At 27.8% G+C, this 21016-nt stretch overlaps 1 protein-coding gene across 1 annotated transcript in view; it reads right to left on the reverse strand.

Moving 5' to 3' along the window:
• LOC147816366 (uncharacterized) overlaps positions 1-11894 on the reverse strand; it is a 110509-nt gene extending 98615 nt beyond the window's left edge. The window contains exon 1 of the mRNA XM_087152150.1: positions 11018-11894. Coding sequence (XP_087008276.1) covers positions 11018-11238 — 221 coding nt within the window. The 5' untranslated portion in view covers positions 11239-11894. The remainder of the gene's footprint in view (positions 1-11017) is intronic.
• Positions 11895-21016: the final 9122 nt, after the last annotated feature.

Raw genomic sequence — 21016 nt, forward strand, 5'->3', positions numbered from 1 at the left:
CAAAAATACTATATCGCGATACATCGCTATATCGCGATGCAAAACTGACGATATATCACGATATATAATTTCTAATATCGCCCAGTCCTACCCATGATATGTTTACCCAGTTCGTTGTTAAATTTAATACGAATTATGTACATCACAAACTCAGCACTCTCTCGATGTTTTTTTCTTTTTTTTCTTCTTCGAAATATTTCTTTATTCACCTTATATTGAGATCATGCTGTTTACAATCGTTCCTCGCGTCATTCTTAACTATAGCTGCACGGAATTCTGGAATTAAATGAAGCCCAGGTGTGAAAAGTTGCATTGGAAAATAGGCACGTAAAACTTTGAGTTGTTTTCTGTCTTTTGTTACTGAAAAAGAGAATGCTGCTTTTATTTTCTTCTCTGGATTATAATACCTCTGCTGTAGACAATTTAAAGTTCTGTTTTAGATACAATAGTATTAAAAAACTATTAAATATACTATTTTTATTAAAACGGCATTCCTTATCAATGCTACATCAATGTGAAATTTTATTTAAGTGCCTCGTAAAAAAGATCCGCAATTATTACTTTCGCTAAATAAAAGTCTTGTCAAAAATAAAGAAAAGAAGAATACACATTAATGATCGAAAACCAATAAACTAATGATGGAAATACTATTGCATTATTAAATTATTAAAACCCAGCAAATGAACATAAAGTTTAAAAGGAGTAAAAGTGTGAGTTATAAAGTATAAAAACCAGTTTGATTGTCGAATGTAGCTGAAAAACGATTTCGGCAATTGCTTCTCATTGTTATTGTTTACACTTTTTTCTTTCACGAAAATCGAACAGCATTTTGGGCTTTTTATAGCACATAATTGTCATTTGTCATGAAGTTTTTTTCTCACTTTAAATTAAACTTGTAAAAAGTTATCTACTATGACCATTGATTTTCGTATTTATTTATTTTTATTTATTTATTTACAAGCTGAGCACCCGTTCTTCGCAAAGGGTGAATAAAAAATAAGTCAATAAATATCAAAAAGAAATTTCATTAATTTAAATTTAAATACTTTGTGACCCTTGTCAAAAAGTGAAGAAAAGAAAACACACATTAGTGATCGCAAATCAATGAACTAATGATGAAAAGACATGCAACAACGTTATTTAGACCTAGCAAATGATTACAGCGTTAAAAAGTAGTAACAGCATGAGTTATAAAGTACAAAAACCAGTTTTATTGTCGAAGCTGAAAAACGAATTCAATAATTGCCTCTCATCGTCGCTTATTGTACATTTCGTTCACTTTCATCTTTCACGAAAATCAAAATGTATTTAGGACTTTTTATAGCGCATTAATTTTGATTTGTGATGATTTTTTTTCTTCTCACTTTAAATTAAATTTGATAATTTTATTTTGTATGTGTTTTAATTTTTTTTAATTTATTTATTTTTACTTATTTATTTAATAATTTATTCATTTACTAGCTGAATACCCGTTCCTTGCACGGGCTGAATAAGAAATAAGCAATGAATCAATAAATAAGTACTGAGAAACACTACGAAGTCATGGTCTAAACTGAAAAGCATTTACCGACACAATTAAAGAGCTTGATGGAAGAACCTGGTTAGTGAAATTTTTAGAGGAGTTAATGAGTCGGAGAAAATAACAAAAAATGGTTCCAGCAACATGAGTATGTTTAATGTAACGGAACTGTTTTTGCCTTCACTTTAACCTTAAAATAGCTAATCTAATCCGTTTTTGGTATGATTGTATGATTTTTATTTCAAATTAGGCAATCGTAAATAAAATAAGACAAAAAATTATTAGTCCCACCTCCGTAATAGGGAATAAAATAGTTCGGATACAACTTTTTTTCGTATTTAAAATGTCATTTACCTGGTTCTTCCACTAAGTTTTTAAATTAATATAGTTAAAATAGTTTCAATATTTTTCATTTAATATTTTTTCTTTCTTTTTTATTTAATAATTTTTCTCTTTTCGGTTTTTTACTGCATTGAATTCGTCAAAACTCATTTTTTGTAGTTCACTCAATAAAATAAAGATCAAATATATTTAGCATCCCTTGGCATGATGGGAATTGCTCACAGTTAACTCATAATGTTCAAAATTTACCACTATTACGTAATTTTCTCCGGTACATATCCCTTTGGAGGGACCGTAAAACACTTATTTCCAAAGTATCAGTATTAAATCTTATTAGTATCGGTGCTGTTTTAATAATTACCAAATATATTAGTATAATACTTAACATTTTTTGGTTAATTTCTTGTAATAATATATTTCGTACTTGTTACATATCCTTTCAACATTTGAGTTTTGTGAAAAATACATTTGTCATTGACAGCCAACTAAATCCGAATTTTTTTTCTTTTTAAATAGAATTCTTATTAGAACTTGATAACGATTTTGGAGCATGACCATTTATCTATCTGAACTTTAATTTACTGTTTAAATATTTAAAAGTAGTGAAGGAACAAAGTTCTTTTAATTCTAATTGATTAAAATATTAATACACTATCTTTGCTACCACTGAAAAAAAAATTTTTGAAATTACGGAAAACCAGTTGTAAAATTTTTATCAAAACTGTACCAATTACCATAATACTAGGTAGTACCTATTACTGTCAGTAGTAAGCTATAATTAAGCTTAATTGTGAATTGGTGATTCTACGATTTTCCTGAAATTTCCTATTAACCTTTTCTCCTTTAACTTTGCTTTTTAGCACATAGCTTGTTTTAATTTTTTCAATTGATACATATCAATAAGGAATAAGTATCTTTTAACTATCTTTTGCTTTTTAGTACATAATTTCTTAATTTATGACAGTTGGAATATTACCAACGTTAATTAAGTTTCATTGCCGTCAACGATAGTGTGACGATTTCTTACGGATCCTCTAGACCAGGGGTAGGCAACACGGCGCCCCCGATTGATTTTGAATGCGCCCTCGCTGGACTAATGTAAATGTATGATGGCCAGAGCGATTTACTTAACTCTTGTCAAAGGGCGATATACAGCAAGTAGTCAGTTGAATTTAGGATTGTGCATGATTATCTGTAAAATATGCGCCCTCGGTGATTTTCAAATTTAGTATTGCGCCCTTAAGGACAAACAGGTTGCCGACCCCTGCTCTAGACAAATAAATATCTTTACTTCATTACTTTTGCTTCCAAGTCTTTTATTTCAATCTGCATATATTACCTAAATTAATTAAGCATCATTGGCCTCGATAATGATATTTATTATTGACGTCAATATTATATTATTATTGGCGTCAATAATGATATTAATATACGACTTTTACGTTTCCCCTTAACGAATTTGTACCGCATTCTCATTAACTTTACCTTTAAATGCATAAATATCTTAATCTATTCAATTACCATTTATTTGAAATAAGCAATTCTTTAGAAACGCGTTTTAAAAAAATATTATAAATAAATAAAAAAAGCGTGGTATCAGACAACTTTGAAAGTATAGATTTCGTGACGTAGACCATGCGTGCTACCAAGTAATGTTGTTTATCGAATTTATATGCAATTCGCGATCGCAACGCTAGAGTACGCCCTCTATCGGGAGCCTGTAAATATCAGACATTAATTTATCACGTTTTCATTTAGTTCCATCAAAATCATCGGCCATGACGGACGCCATTTTCTTAGCAGCAAATAAAAATCAAAATTTCCCTAAGGAACAGCTGAAGAACTTGAAAAAACTAACCAGAACATGCCAAACATTGAAGCAGAACACGCCAAGCATTTGAAGAACAACTTCTCAATAACTTTTACCTTTCTATTACCAACAACATAACTTACAATTTCATGATCACTTGCTGTTACAGATGTGTATATTACGGTAAAATAAATTTTTCTGTCTTCAATTCATTACAAATTAAAATGAAGTCAACATTGCTTTCGTCATTCCAATAAAGAAATGTGAATTCAGAACGTCAAGAACTGGAATAGTTATAGAATTCTTTTTCGTTATAGAACAGTATATATTTCTGTATCTATATAATTCGGAAAACAACAATAAAGAATCAACCAAATTACTTGAAACAGTGTCATTTGTGATGATGATTAATAAATTATTTATCGTTTGCTTGGTAAGTATTTCTTAGTTTTGAAAGAATAGATAATTTCAACTAGAATTCAGCTGTTCTGTTTTTAAGCTACATATTCAAATTCATATCGAGATCTTACAATTATAAAATTTTGATGTGTGGTATGTTATCTAAAAGTAATAAAGGGATAATCTATGCACATATTATTTGAAAATAAAACTTTCAAACGAAGAACATTTCACATGGAACTTTACGGATTTATAAAGAAGGTAAGTGTTATGATTTTTATAATAAAAAATGAGCTTGTAAATATTTTTTTATTTTATTTGATGATAGTTCTCTACAGAATGGTTTTTTACGTCTGATGAAGAACTATATGAATAATAAGAAAAGAAACAATATGAAAGTTTTTATTTCAATGTAAAGAATTCTTAAAATCGTTTTTTATCCTAAGAATTCTTTATTTTCCGTTTTATAGTTTATAATATTTTGATAATAATTGTTGTCAAAATACTTTTTTTGAAAACATAAATGGTATAGCATTACGTGTTAAGGCATACTTCTTGCATATTCTAATGTTTCAAGTAATATGATTCAGAAAAGTATGAATAAAAATTCGGTACTTATGTATTAACGCCACAGCAGCTGCAGACTTGGCTGTTTTTAAGTGCCGCCAATCTACACCTAAACTTTTTGTGACAAATCATAAAGCGAAACACTTTATTTAAAATCAAAGTAGTTTATCGGATTTCGGTGGACAACGGGCAAAATATTTCGCTCCAGAAAAAATAAAATTGCATCTTGTTCTATTTTTGGCAAATCCCAAAGACGCATTTTCGTGGCACAAAAAATGGCAACAAAAATCGGAGAACAAATCATTTTGGAATTCTTCTGATTTATTATAAAGCAGGTAAGTGTTAATTTTTATAAAATAAAAAATTTTACTTTTAAGTAGTTTTTTTCTTGATGATAGTTTTCTATAGAATGGTTTTCTACGTCCGATTATGAATCAAAACAGAAAAGACATGAAAGTTGTTTATTTTAATATAAGGAATTTTTAGAATTGTTTTTTTTTTTTTTTTTTTTTTTTTTTGTATCGTAAGCATTCTTTATTTTACGTTTTTCAGTTACTAAATAATGATTTTTATTAAAGAATATGATATGAAAGTGAAAGTTTGAAGTAATATGATTCTTAAAACTATGGAATGTAAAGTTTAAATAGGCCTTTCAGGTTATATCATTAAATTTAGTAAAACTATTTCTCAGGCATTAGGTTTTAACTCTAATAAGAAGATACATATTTTTTTCTATTTATTTACAAATATTTTTCAGATGTGTTCCTTCTTTAAAAAAAAAAAAGAGATACCATCTTGTTTTCGGTTGTATAAGAAAGGATATCAAAAAAAATTTTTTTTTAAATTTAATAAGCCACATTAAAGAAGGAACGTTCAATGCTACACGCTACATTAAAGACGTCTCCAGAGTAACTGAATGACGGTTCATATAGAAATCGCAGGTATGCGTCTCATACAACAACGCCCTTTATAGTTCGTTGCGATCGCGAATAGCGAGAATAAAATAATTAAATATTTAAATGCGTGCAGTAAGCAATTTTTTTTATCACATAGAGCTATAAGCTAGAAATTATCCCTAATGTTGTCTTACAAATATGTTAAAAATTAAATCGTCTATAGTTAAATTTAAGACAGTGACTAACAGTTAACCAATCAGAAAATTCCATTTCGTTTTTAAGTCATCCCGCTTGAACGGTTTGTCGTAAAATGTTCTAATGTCGACAGTGACCTTCTTCGTGCTTCAAAATATTTATATACCAAGTTTCATCGATTACGGTTGGATGGTCTATAAAGTCACACACAGATAAGCATATATTTATATTTATATAAATAGATTTATTTTTTGAAAATTAGTTATTTATTTTATTTTTCAAATGATTCTAAAGGTTTCACGATGTCTAAAAAGAGTGAGAAAATACACTCAACGATACCAAACTCGACCCTTTAATCACATTCTTGGGTTTACGTTTAACTTCAAAATTTTAAATAGAATCCCCTATTTTTTTCAGATTCGAATTTTTATGCGAAAAACAGTTTGATTTTATACATGTTAAACTTTGGTTCATAGGAGACGTTAAAACTGTAAGACGCAAAAACGGAGATATTTCGATCAATACGAATTAAATTGGAAAAATATAAATCTAATGAATTGAGAAATCTGAATAAATGTAATGAAAAATTAGGATCTAATGAAAATATCACAAATATAAGATCTAATAAAAATCTAATAAATATAATGATATGATCTGATAAATATAAAGATAAGATCTAATATAAATCTAAAAAATCTAATCAATAAAAGGATAAGATCTAATAAGATTCTAATGAAAATGTAATAAATATAATGGTTTGCCGTAAAATGTTCTAATGTCGACATCTAATAAGAATTTAACAAATAACTAAATCTATCCTGGCAGATATTTTAATAAGCCTTCCTACTGACACCAAACTCAACCTCTCCCCAAAATAAGTCCTGCCCTCCGGGATTCACCCCAGCCTCAGAAGATGATGAAGAACCGAGTCAAGTTAAATGTTTTTCGATTGGTTTTTCAAAATATCAAACAAAGCAATTTTTTGCGCTCTAATACGTATTTTAAGAGAGATCTTTATTTTAAAAATTTTTTACGTATCTCCATTTTGCAACAGTAGAATCATTTACACCGTAAAAAATTCCGGATAAATTTGCGTTATAAACTACAGACACTTTGGACTATTCCGTAAAATGCATTTAGGTAAATTACGAGATTTGGTATAAAAATTGATCCATCTAGCAAATATTATACTTTAACTTTTACAGCAATATTTGTTTAATTAGAGTGATTCAGTAATATTACTATAATTATGACTGTAAAAAATTGGAGTATTTCAGAGTTTTTGTTCCGTAACATGCTCTGCCAAAATGGATTTTACGGTAAAAAGTACCGGCACCCAGATTGCCAGTATTTTTTACCATAATTTGATCCCAATTATTTCACAGTATGGGACCCAGACTTTCGTTCAATTAATTTGCCCAGTATAGTAGGTTACACACTTTGAAACTCACATCCTGGAGGTGGGACAGAGGCAACTTCAAAGTAATAAAAAGTAACCCCTATTTTTTTATTGTAAATTTGGCTTTGTCATGAAAAAAATTCCCAATTAATTAGGAATTTAGGTAGTTGCATTTTGATTCATTTGTGGTACTGTGATTGCAAAGTCTTAAAAATATTTTCAATAAAGACATATCTTCGGAAATACATGCCGAACCGCCCTAACCCAAGAGGAGGGAATATGTTAAGATATTTGACTGCTTCCATACTTGTTGGACACTCTTAATATACCTTTGTCTTAATATACGGATATTAAGAAATGTGGCAAGAGATTATCTTGAATCTTTTAATATTTGAAGTGTCCATTATTTTCAAAACTAGTTTTCAGTGCACCTCAAAGAAAGAAATCTATGTTGCTTAAATCAGAAGAACGTGATGGCAGGGGAACTGGTCCACCACGCCCAATGCACCTTTTGAACAAGTTTAATTCAAGTACTGAGATTATTCTTTTTGCCTGATCCAAATCAAAACATTCACTTTATTATTATTATTTAAAGTTTAATTGTTTATAAGTTTCCTACGAACAAATTAAACATAAAACTTAAAAAGACAACGACATTATCAAAATTAAAATCAAATTTGTTTGAAATTATTAATTTGTTAATCAATTAATCAATCATTGATTGAGCCAATAAGTCAACCAATATATTGACTCATTGTTTGAACCAATATCATTGATTTTTTTTTTCTGCAAAGAAGCGAACTAATAGAAATTTCTATCATAACCTATCAAAACCAAAATACCCTTTTAGTTGACACAAAAACCAATATTTTTTGACGAATGAAGGAACTTAAAATTATTTAAGCACCAGTTTTTTTGTCTATCAAGATACAAAAGTAATAATTTATACGCAAATATCAAAACAAAGCTTTCTACTAAAGGAAACTTCTCCAAAGTATGTTTTTTTTTAATCAGTACAACTTTGAAAAATATATTTTGCAAGAAAAATAATTAGTTTAGTAACTAATTTAAGACGCGATTTCAATTTAATCAATTCTACAAAAAATTTTTTTAGCCTGATAAATTTATTTCAATAGAAAATCATTACTTTTTCATTATGTACTTTCATCATGGTGAAAAGCCTCTTTTAAAGACAGCTTATAATACCATATATATTAATACAGCTTGAAACAATTTAAGTTGCATTAATATATTTCCATATTTTTTAAAATTTAGAGCATTAAGAATAATTATAATATCATGTATTTTTGTTTTATTAGTAAAATATTTTCAAACGAAAAATACAGAAGAATAAAAGACATCTAAGCATATTAAAATCTATTTTCTTTCAGTATATGCTAGAAATGAATTTGTATGTCATTTGCCTGTTATGCAAGAAAAAATTTTTAAAGCATTTCTCGAACAGACATATTTCGAAAGAAATAATTTCTTAACAAATTTATATCAAATATTGTTTTAGAAATTTGCTAAAATAGATCTTATTATGATGGCATAAATTTATTATTCATTTATTAGATTTTTTTTCCAACCAAGAAAAAAATTTCTCTATTACATATACTTCATAAAACTAATTTAATTAGGTGGATTTGAAGGAAAAATTTTCATTTTATTTTGTTTTGTACTGAAGATTCCTAAATATTTTTTTTGCACCATGTGCTTTAAATATTTCATAAGCATTTTTAGTAATTTTAAAAGACTATTAAAATTAATTAATTTACACTTGTCAAATAAGAGTGAGAATTTTTAATGCTTTAATCATTATGTTTTTAATAAATAATATATGAAATTCATATTTTATAGTAATATAAAAATATTTTTTTTAATAAATACTATACGAAATACATATTTCATAGTAATATAAATTTGCAGAGGAATTTAATATTCTTCATCATAAAAAAATATTGTAGTAATTTTATAGAAAGCATATATGGATTGGACCTACAATAAATATATCATATACTAATTGGAAGTTTCTATTGGGAAAAATTAATAGAAAATGCTATTATTCATATTTAGATGGAATTAAAAGAAAAAATTTATAACATAATTATCTTTTATATCTTTCATAGATTTCACTGAATTATTCATTTCTAAGTCCCATTTAAAAACTAATAACAGTGGCAAAATTTCAACCTATTAAAATTTTCATTTTTTATAAGTAGAATATCTACAAAATATATTATAAAATTCTGTTGGTCTTAACAGAATTTTATAAAAGCAAGTATTTATTATGTAATAACAAAATATTATGTTACAACAAGTTTTCTAACCGTGATAAATAATACTAAGAAATGTACATTTCAACTACACCAGCACTCAATTATTTCAGTAAGCCCATTTTTTTTAAAATCATGTAGGAAACACACAAAATATTTATTAGAAAACTTTATGTATTTCTTAATAATAAAATATTACATTCAAGCAACGATATTTATTTTCTAATTAATGAAGTAAAATAAACGAATACACAAAGCACAAAAGAAATTGGCTCCCCGGTGTTGGCCTTTCTTCTCGACCCTCCATCAACCTTTACTGATACCCACATTTAGATAAACAGCATTCATTTGAATTTTTAAAGTTATAAGCAGATAGCGGCAAAAGTAATAGGTGGGAAAATAACTTCCCAAATCGTTATAAAGGGTAATTTAAAGTAACCCCTTGTGATCACCGCATTACATAGTGGAGACTTTTTATTGGTCAGCTTGTTCAATTCTGTTTTGAATTCAATTTTGAATATAGTGTCATTTCAATTTCATTTAATCACCTCCTACACATTATTTCAATTTAAAATATTTAAAAATCTAAGTATACTTGTCCAAAATATAAACCTAACATTACCTGCATTTTGCAGAATGCCATGTAGTGATTAAAACTTTATTTTGGAATTTTTGCTTTTAGTCAATTTACTAAAAATTTACCACATTTTATGACCATTGTTTGAAGCAGAATTGAAGGGAAGAAGCAACAATTAAGTAAATATTGCATTGAAGTTCCACATTTTACATGCTTTTGAATAAAAATAGAAGTGGATTGAAATTTACCCTTTGACCCAGAATTTTCATTAAACATATTTTTAATACTTTTTTTAATAATTTTGTATTGATTATGGTAAAAATAAGTGAAAAATATAACATTTAGGATTTTAATAATTGATGATTATGAAATACAGCATGAAACACCGTTGTCTTTTTCTGCGATAAAGATAAAATCTTCTCATTTCATAAAAAATTTTCATAATTGCACTTATTTACAGTTATCACATCATTAATCATTCAAATTTCTTTAATTTAAAATATAAATTATTGATGAATTTTTCAAAATGAAGTAAAAAAGAAATTTAAACTACTTTTTGGGATTTTACATTTTAGTGCGTATATAATTCCGATAATGCAACAGATTTTTTAATAACTATTAGACTGTTTTATTATAATTAAAAAATAACAAAATATATATGTGCTTGTAATTAGAGCGTCAGAAAAATACACAGAAGGGGCACCGATGGCCCACCGAGTTGAAGGAATAATGAGGAGTAGTGTTTGATCAGAATCTAGAAATCTTAATTCTAGAAAAGCAAATCTAAATAATTTTTTAAGTGACACATGATTTGCTGAAAATAGTTTAATTCTTATTTGATTTTAAAATCAAATTAGGAATTAGATGAAGCTTACGCAGAAATTCGCTTTCTTCTAATTATACCAAATCACATAAAAACATAATTCTTTAAACGCAGTTTTCGTCGTATTGGGTGTTGCCTATTTTCACATTAAGTTACAGACGTAAATAATAAGTAAGTTAGTAATAATGGAAAACAAAGAAAAGTGTAAACTTACAGTTTAGTTACGTTTGATGGTAAGTTACTTGGAAGTTCCTTCAAATTAATTCCTCTGCAGTGGCAATAAACTTCATTAACATCATAATCACATTTACATCCTTCTTTATCTACTCGTTCAGGATATGTTGATGGAAATTTACCAAAAGAGTCCAATTTCTCACATTTTATGACCATAAAAACTAAATTTAATACGAATAATTCTTTAAACATTTTTCTCATGTCTAAGTCAGTACGTATATTTTTCAAAATATTTTTATTACGTCTAATGTACGATTATTGCTTTAGACATTTTTACTACGCCTAATTGAATACTTTCATTACGTCAAGTTCAGTGCAAGAATTCTTTAAACATTTTTATTACAGTACGAATAATTCAGTGAACAGTTTGATTACATATAATTACTCCATCGTTCCTTAACTGATAAGTTTTTTTTCAATGCACTTCAATTTTTGTTAAATTCTCTAGCATTCTCTGCTATTTTTCACAGCTAAGATGACAGTTGTCTTTCAATATTTCAAACCTCACAATGTTAGCGCACATATCAGAATCAAAAATTTATAATATCATAATAAGTTATATAATATTTTATTATATTATATAAACTGCTGAAAAAAACTATCAAGAGGACACTTTCAGGTGAAAGTATGTCCCTTATGCAACATCTTGAAATAAAAAAAAATTCTCTGACATTTAATGTGCAACTTTACTATCACCACAACTAAATATATATAATAAATGGTACATAATTAAAGCATTTTAAAATTCACAATTTTAAATATTTATCAACAAATTGTAATTAATTTTTTATAGATTAAAAATCGTTTTTATTCGAACACTATAGTCTCATTTTATAATCCACGAGAGATCGTTTGCAAGTCCGGACTGCTCGGAAACATCATAAAGTTTGATTCGAAAAGGGGAGAATCATGTTGGAGCAACACGTGAGAGGGTAACCATAGCACATGCTCTTTAGCGTCCTGCCACACACTGTCAGGGAAAGGTCTCTCTTGCGCATCCTCCTTTCTTTCTTACTTTTGTCAAGTATTCAAGAAATAAATTTCTCCGGGTGTGCCGGACAGGACAGGTTTTTTTTTTGTTAAGTGCATTGTGGTTTCATCGCTATCTCTTGAAAGTAAACAAGTAATAAATTCTCCGTTGTTTATAAAATAGCAGGACATAAAGGATGGGAAAAGAGTAACTTTAGTTTAGATTATGAATTTGTTTTGTATGTTAAAAATTAGAATTAGTTAAAATCATTGAAAATGATTTTAAAATAACTAAAAAGTTAACAAGTTCTAGATTTTACATAGTTTAGAAAATAACAAAGCATTAAGGAGGGGGAAAGCATAATTTTAGCTTTGATTATGACTTAATTTTGAATATTAAAAATTTAACTTAATTGAAATTGCTGAAAATGATTTTAAATTATTGAAAAGTAAGTAATTCGTAAATTCTGTGTGGCAAAGAGAATAACAAGGAATACTGATAAATTAAGAAGTGGCAAAAGTATAGCTTTAGTTTAGATAATAACTCCCAGCGTACATAAAAAGTTGCTACGAATAAAAATCACTAAAAAATATTTTAAAATTACTGATAACAAGTCGTAATTATTTTGCCTGAGAAGGAAATGCTGATGAATTAAGAATTGTGAAAAGCATAATTTTAATTTAGAATAAAGCTTTGTATCGTATATTAAAAATTGAAAGAAGTTAAAAGCATTAAAAATAGTTTTAAAATTATTGAAAAATAAACAAATCTAAAATTCTGTGCTGCCAAGAAAATAATATAGAATGCTCACAAATTAAAAAGTGGAAAAATATAATTTCGATTTTGATTTAAACTTTGTAATCGTATATTAAAAATTGTAATAAGTTCAAATCATTAAAAATGATTTTAAAACTATCGAAAATTAAACAAGTCATAAATTTTGCGTTGATTAGAGAATAACATGGCATTAACGGAGGGGAAAAGTATAGTTTTAGCTTAGATTATGACTTCATTTTGCTTATAAAAAATTAAAATTGGTTAAAATCAAAAGAAAATGATGTCGGGAAAATTATTGAAAAGTAAGCAAGTCGTAAATCCTACATAGTTTACAAAATAACAAGGTGTTAAGGGAAGGAAAAGCATAGTTTTAGTTTAGATTATGACTTTGTTTTGTATATTAAAAATTAAAACTCGATAAAATCTTTCAAAATGATTTAAAAACTATGAAAAGTAATCGAGTTATAAATTCTGCGTTATTTAGAAAATAACAAGGCATTAAGGGTTGGGAAAAGCATAATTTTAATTAAGATTATGATTTTATTTTGTATAGTAAAATTTAAAATTAGTTAAAATGTTTGAAAATAGTTTTAAAATAATTAAAAGTAAGCAAGTCGCAAATTCTGTGTTGCCGAGAAAATAAAAAGGAATGCTGATCAATTGAGAAGAGGGAAAAACATAATTTTTATTTAGTATAAAATTTAGTATCGTATATTAAAAATTGAATTATGCTAAAAATGTTAAAAATCATTTTAAAACTACTGAAAAAATAAACAAGTTCTGTGTTTCCCTGAAAATAACAAAGAATACTCACAAATTAAGAAGTGGGAAAAATGTAATTTCAAATTAGATTCAAACTTCATAATCGTATATTAACAATTGCAATAAGTTCAAATTGTTAAAAATTACTTCGAAGTTATAGAAAAGCAAACAAGTTAAAAATTCTGTGTTGGTAAGAAAATATTTAAGGAATGATAATAAATTAAAGGACAGGAAAAAATATTATTTTACTTGTTTTTCGAATTATGATACTCTCTTGTATACTAAAAATTACAATTTGCTTAAATTATTGAAAATTTTAATTTGTTTAAATCGGTGATAGTTTTAAAGTTTTTGAAAAGTAAACTAGTCGGTGCTGTCTAGAGCAGTGGTTCGGACTGGTACCGATTAGTGGATCAAATGGTGCCAGGCCACCAAAGAATCATTTAATTATTCCCATTTCATTTATTATGGTGTATTTTTCCCGGATTTGTGAGACTTTTCAAGGACGAGAGGTTAGCTGCGAGATGACATAAAATTTAATCTGAAATTTAAATCTAAGATTTTAATCTATGAACAAAAAATATGATCCTTTAACAACGTCACCAAATACAGGTTTAGGTGAACTAACGGTATCGTCACCTCCACAGCAGCTCTAAACAGAAATGCATAATTTTCACCTGCCCAGTTCAGTAAGCAGGACAAACTTATTTCAACGAAAAACGTCACTCCAAAGGTCACAATAAGAAATTTGTTTTCATTAGGTGCAATATTTACTTCGTCTTAAACGGGAGAATATTTTCTATATTTGAATTAAACGATGCAATTATTTGATGCTTTACAAGATCTCGTGAAACGAAAACTGTTTTTCTTCGTTAAGGGAAGTATTGAGCGTTTTCATCTTAACGAGGGTCGACTATAATGACAAAAAATATGATCCATTAACAACGTCACCAAATACAGGTTTAGTTGAACTAACAGTATCGTCAACTCCTTAGTAGTTCTAAAAAGAAATGCATAATTTTCACCTTCCCAGTACAGTAGGCAGGACAAACTTATTTCGACAAGAAAAGTCACCGCATAAGTCAGAATAAGAAATTTGCTTTCATCAGGTGCAATATTTACTTCGTCTTAAACGGGAGAATATTTTCTATATTCGAATTAAACAATGCAATTATTTGATGCTTTACAAGATCTCGTGAAACGAAAACTGTTTTTCTTCGTTAAGGGAAGTATTGAGCGTTTTCATCTTAACGAGGGTCGACTATAATGACAAAAAAATATGATCCATTAACAACGTCACCAAATACAGGTTTAGTTGAACTAACAGTATCGTCAACTCCTTAGTAGTTCTAAAAAGAAATGCATAATTTTCACCTTCCCAGTACAGTAGGCAGGACAAACTTATTTCGACAAGAAAAGTCACCGCATAAGTCAGAATAAGAAATTTGCTTTCATCAGGTGCAATATTTACTTCGTCTTAAACGGGAGAATATTTTCTATATTCGAATTAAACAATGCAATTATTTGATGCTTTACAAGATCTCGTGAAACGGAAACTGTTTTTCTTCGTTAAGGGAAGTATTGAGCGTTTTCATCTTAACGAGGGTCGACTATAATGACAAAAAAATATGATCCATTAACAACGTCACCAAATACAGGTTTAGTTGAACTAACAGTATCGTCAACTCCTTAGTAGTTCTAAAAAGAAATGCATAATTTTCACCTTCCCAGTACAGTAGGCAGGACAAACTTATTTCGACAAGAAAAGTCACCGCATAAGTCAGAATAAGAAATTTGCTTTCATCAGGTGCAATATTTACTTCGTCTTAAACGGGAGAACATTTTTTATATTCGAATTAAACAATGCAATTATTTGATGCTTTACAAGATCTCGTGAAACGAAAACTGTTTTTCTTCGTTAAGGGAAGTATTGAGCGTTTTCATCTTAACGAGGGTCGACTATAATGACAAAAAAATATGATCCATTAACAACGTCACCAAATACAGGTTTAGTTGAACTAACAGTATCGTCAACTCCTTAGTAGTTCTAAAAAGAAATGCATAATTTTCACCTTCCCAGTACAGTAGGCAGGACAAACTTATTTCGACAAGAAAAGTCACCGCATAAGTCACAATAAGAAATTTGTTTTCATCAGGTGCAATATTTACTTCGTCTTAAACGGGAGAATATTTTCTATATTTGAATTAAACGATGCAATTATTTGATGCTTTACAAGATCTCGTGAAACGAAAACTGTTTTTCTTCGTTAAGGGAAGTATTGAGCGTTTTCATCTTAACGAGGGTCGACTATAATGACAAAAAAATATGATCCATTAACAACGTCACCAAATACAGGTTTAGTTGAACTAACAGTATCGTCAACTCCTTAGTAGTTCTAAAAAGAAATGCATAATTTTCACCTTCCCAGTACAGTAGGCAGGACAAACTTATTTCGACAAGAAAAGTCACCGCATAAGTCAGAATAAGAAATTTGCTTTCATCAGGTGCAATATTTACTTCGTCTTAAACGGGAGAATATTTTCTATATTCGAATTAAACAATGCAATTATTTGATGCTTTACAAGATCTCGTGAAACGAAAACTGTTTTTCTTCGTTAAGGGAAGTATTGAGCGTTTTCATCTTAACGAGGGTCGACTATAATGACAAAAAAATATGATCCATTAACAACGTCACCAAATTCAGGTTTAGTTGAACTAACAGTATCGTCAACTCCTTAGTAGTTCTAAAAAGAAATGCATAATTTTCACCTTCCCAGTACAGTAGGCAGGACAAACTTATTTCGACAAGAAAAGTCACCGCATAAGTCAGAATAAGAAATTTGCTTTCATCAGGTGCAATATTTACTTCGTCTTAAACGGGAGAATATTTTCTATATTCGAATTAAACAATGCAATTATTTGATGCTTTACAAGATCTCGTGAAACGAAAACTGTTTTTCTTCGTTAAGGGAAGTATTGAGCGTTTTCATCTTAACGAGGGTCGACTATAATGACAAAAAAATATGATCCATTAACAACGTCACCAAATACAGGTTTAGTTGAACTAACAGTATCGTCAACTCCTTAGTAGTTCTAAAAAGAAATGCATAATTTTCACCTTCCCAGTACAGTAGGCAGGACAAACTTATTTCGACAAGAAAAGTCACCGCATAAGTCAGAATAAGAAATTTGCTTTCATCAGGTGCAATATTTACTTCGTCTTAAACGGGAGAACATTTTTTATATTCGAATTAAACAATGCAATTATTTGATGCTTTACAAGATCACGTGAAACGGAAACTGTTTTTCTTCGTTAAGGGAAATATAAAGCGTTTTCGTCTTAAGAAAATTCGACAAAAAAAATATGACTTCCGGTGTATGCTTTAATTTTTTCATTGTGATTTTAATAATATAATTTTTATAAGCAACATCTAAATCTTAAATAATTATTTTTTATTGAGTATAGAAATTAAAATATGATTTACATACAAAAAGGAATCTTTATTTGTGAAAAATGCTTTTATTCATCCATTTTTAATCGAGGTGTCGGTTAAAAGAAAAATAAACATTTTATTCGACTTGGTTTAAATTTATGGATTCTTATTAAGTGTTTGTTCTTGAATATTCATCGGAATATTCTTACTCCATTGCTTTCAAAGTTTAAAATAAAGCTCGTAAAATTCTCTTCCTGCGATGACATTTATAGAATGCATGACTGATTTTCTGCGGATTTATTTCTTTTTACGTCTTTTCAATTTTGAAATAAAAAATTAAGTGAGACATTTTTTTATTCTTTTTTCAGAATAAATTCCTTTCATTTGAAAACTGAATGGCAACAGCGAAAAAATATTTACGTCGTATAAGCAATTTATAAGTAATTCGAAATGCAGCTATATAAAAAATTATGTGAATAAAAGTTTACTTTATAAAATCATGTGATTTTTTATGTACGTAAGATGTATAAATCAAGAATCTTAAATCAGTCGTTTTGATTCACTTACTTTAAAATAAACTGCAGAGTATGGTGGAACTTCTATTCAATTTTTTCTGATTTCAGTGACATTCGCCTTAATATATATACTATATTTAAATGTAATTTTTTTTCCTTTACAGTCCCTGGTCAAGTTATTAGAGTAGCACTGTAGGTTTTTTAATAATTCATGCTCTTCATGAGTTTATATGCAATACTTTTATGTTTAGACATGTAATGGGTTTTTAGTCAGGAGTTTTTTTTTTTTTTTTTTTTTTGCATACTTCTTATTTGTATTTATTTTTAACGTACTGCATTTCATTGATAACCATTTGATACACGAACGTAAAAAAATACAAACCGGTTTCAGCGGCGTTCTCGCGTGCTTCAGCTACGGATATGTTTCTGTGGCTTTATATGCTATGTTCATTTGCTTCGCAGTTTCATTTGTTTATTTTGTGTGCAGTGTATAAATAATCAATTGGAAAATTTTCATCATGGGTAAAAAAGGCAATTTTTCACCATGTAAAAAAGCTGCAGTAAAGGCCCTCGTGAAAGCTAAAATATTTTCAAACCGCGAAATATCACCAAGACTGAAGATAGAGTGAGATGCGTCAGGAGGAAAGTTGAGCCAGGAGGACGAAAAAGCCCGAAACGAAATAAAAGATCTTATAGTACGTCTAATAATTTCGCCAGGAACTGTATAAAGTTATGGATTTCGTTATATGAAATACATAATACACAAACACTAGTCTAAAGCATATTACCACAAAGAGCTTCCACTCTGATGTTAGAGCATATAAAAGATCGACACGTATTTTTCAAAACTCGGCAACATGGTAATACTTTCACCCAAGCGGTTTCAGTTCTCCTCTACGGTAAAAACTAATACTGCTATTGATAGATCGATAGATATTAATCGTTTCATTAATTATTTTTATTGAACTTATAAATTATTGTTACACATTGAATTTTATTTAATTATATATATATATATATATATATATATATATATATATATATATATATATATATATATATATATATATATATATATATATATATATATATATATATATATATATATATATATATATATATATATATATAAATCAGTATATATACATCAGTATATATATATATATATATTTTGAACTATATATATATATAGTTCAAAATGAAGAATAAAACAAAGAAAAATTATAGACATATGAAAAAAAAGAGGAGGGGGAAATAATAAGTAAAAAAATAACAAACAACAGTTTATTAAAAAAAAAAGTAAAAAAAAAATTTTTTTTGCGGATATAATCGTGTGGGCTGAAGAAAAGATTATATCTTTTTTTCCGGTTTTTTAATTAACCTTTCTTTTTTTTTCTTTTTTTTTTTTTTAAATAAACTGCTGTTTGTTATTTTTTTACTTATTATTTCCCCCCCCCCCTTTTTTTTTCATATGTCTATAATTTTTCTTTGTTTTATTCTTCATTTTGAACTTATCTAATGAGTTCTGTTTACTTGCAGCTTAAGCGCATTAAATGAAACTTATTGTTTTTCTTAACTTTCCTCGTGTTTTCTTGTATTTATTTATTTATTATATATATATATATATATATATATATATATATATATATATCTATATATATATATATATATATATATATATATATATATATATATATATATATATATATATACAAGGGCACCGGCAGAATAATATAAAAGGGGGTGCAACCCTCTAACAAACTACCCTCCACTCCCCCCGAAAAAAAATTAAAATATTCTGCTATTACAATTTGTTTTGTTATTACGTATACTTTCATCTGTTCATTTTTTCAAGATACATTTCTTCATTTTGTTAGCAAGATATTTAAAAAAAGTACGAATTTCTTGTACTTGCAAATTTTGCCCAGAGGCGATCGCGCTGACGCTGGCATAGCTACTGACTTTGAAACACAAATAACTGCAAACAGTAGTTTCGTATACTAACGTGTTTGTGCACGCTTAACATTGGTATTTATTGTGTTGATGAAGTTTTACAGTTGCGAGAAGTCAGTTTGTGTTATACAACTTTGTTAAACTGAATAACTAATAGAAAATGTAATATTATTTACATTTTATTAAATGAAATTTAAAAATATAGCTTAGATATCTGCCAAGTTTGTGAATGCTCAGTGTGCATAAGAAAAGAATCAAAAATGACTCAGAATTCATTGAAAAAGTTATAAACAGATTTGGACAGCAAACAAGAAGATTACAATTCTTGTTTGATTAAACAATTTTTTAATTGTTATGAATCAATAATTACTTAATTATTTGTTTTTCCATAAAAATATGTTTAATAAAAAAATTTTATAACAAAATTTTTCTGTATCTCTTTAATTGCTTTAAAAAAAAAGCCAGGGGGGTGCAAGTGCACCCCGCTGCCGGCGCCCTTGTATATATATATATATATTGTATCAACTAAATCATTTGTTTTCTTTTAGTGTTGCTGTTAAAATGTATAGGGATTGTCCTTAAGTATTATAATTCATAGTTAGAGAATATGAAAAGGCGACGCTTTTGTTTTCAATGCTTGACAAAATTGCAAAGCTGACTCAAATAATTTTAGCTCCACAATGCGGTAAAAGGCTGTACCACTAGTTAAATTTATGAATTAATAGTTTTCTTTTATTATTTTCAACGGAATTTATGAAGACCTTAGCAATCGTTTGGTTATTTATAATTCAATTAAATTCTTCGATGTTAATTCGTCAATTCTTCAAGGATATCAGGTGTTGATGAAAACAAAAATACATTTTGCAAGGTAAATCAATATTTATTTTAAATATTATAATTTCTCATTATTTGTGTTCTTAAATTTATTTCAATGCTTAGTAAAGAGCATATTTTTATAAATGACATGCACCATTATTTTTTTATAACTAAAGAATAAATTCTAAGAAATTTTATAATTTTTTTTCACTTTATGGTAGAATTTATTATATGAGAGAATGAAATTGACAATTGTAAATGAAAATATGACAAAAACAATTTCTAAGTGTTATAGAATTAATGTTAAGAGTAAAAGTTTGAAACTGGTTAGAGGGTTTTATGTTTCAAAATCTAAGCACACTTTGAAAAAATTCTGAATTAATACGTTAAATTTTTTAAATTATTTTTAAAGGAATGAATTGAAAAGACTTAATTTTAGAACTAATTACACTAAAGTGATTAATAAAGCAATTAGTAAATTGAAGTAAATTAATAAAAGAAGCATTCTATTTTGTCCCGCCATAAATACAATCATTATTATTGACTTAATCGTTCAGAAATAAACGGAAAAATGGCCTACTAAACTATATATATGCACCAAAGTATAACCGAAGTATCTCAACTATTCATATTTACTGTATTAAGTAACCGTTTACTTTACGTGTTTCATGAGGTTGCGGGGACCATATATGGCAACGTTACTTTTAAAAACTAACGAGTAAAAGTACAAGTATTTTTAAATAAAGTAACG

Source organism: Parasteatoda tepidariorum, chromosome 1 (assembly GCF_982258835.1).
Source record: "Parasteatoda tepidariorum strain Cologne lab strain chromosome 1, Ptep-v5.0, whole genome shotgun sequence".
In the NCBI taxonomy this organism is placed as follows: Eukaryota; Metazoa; Arthropoda; class Arachnida; order Araneae; family Theridiidae; genus Parasteatoda; species Parasteatoda tepidariorum.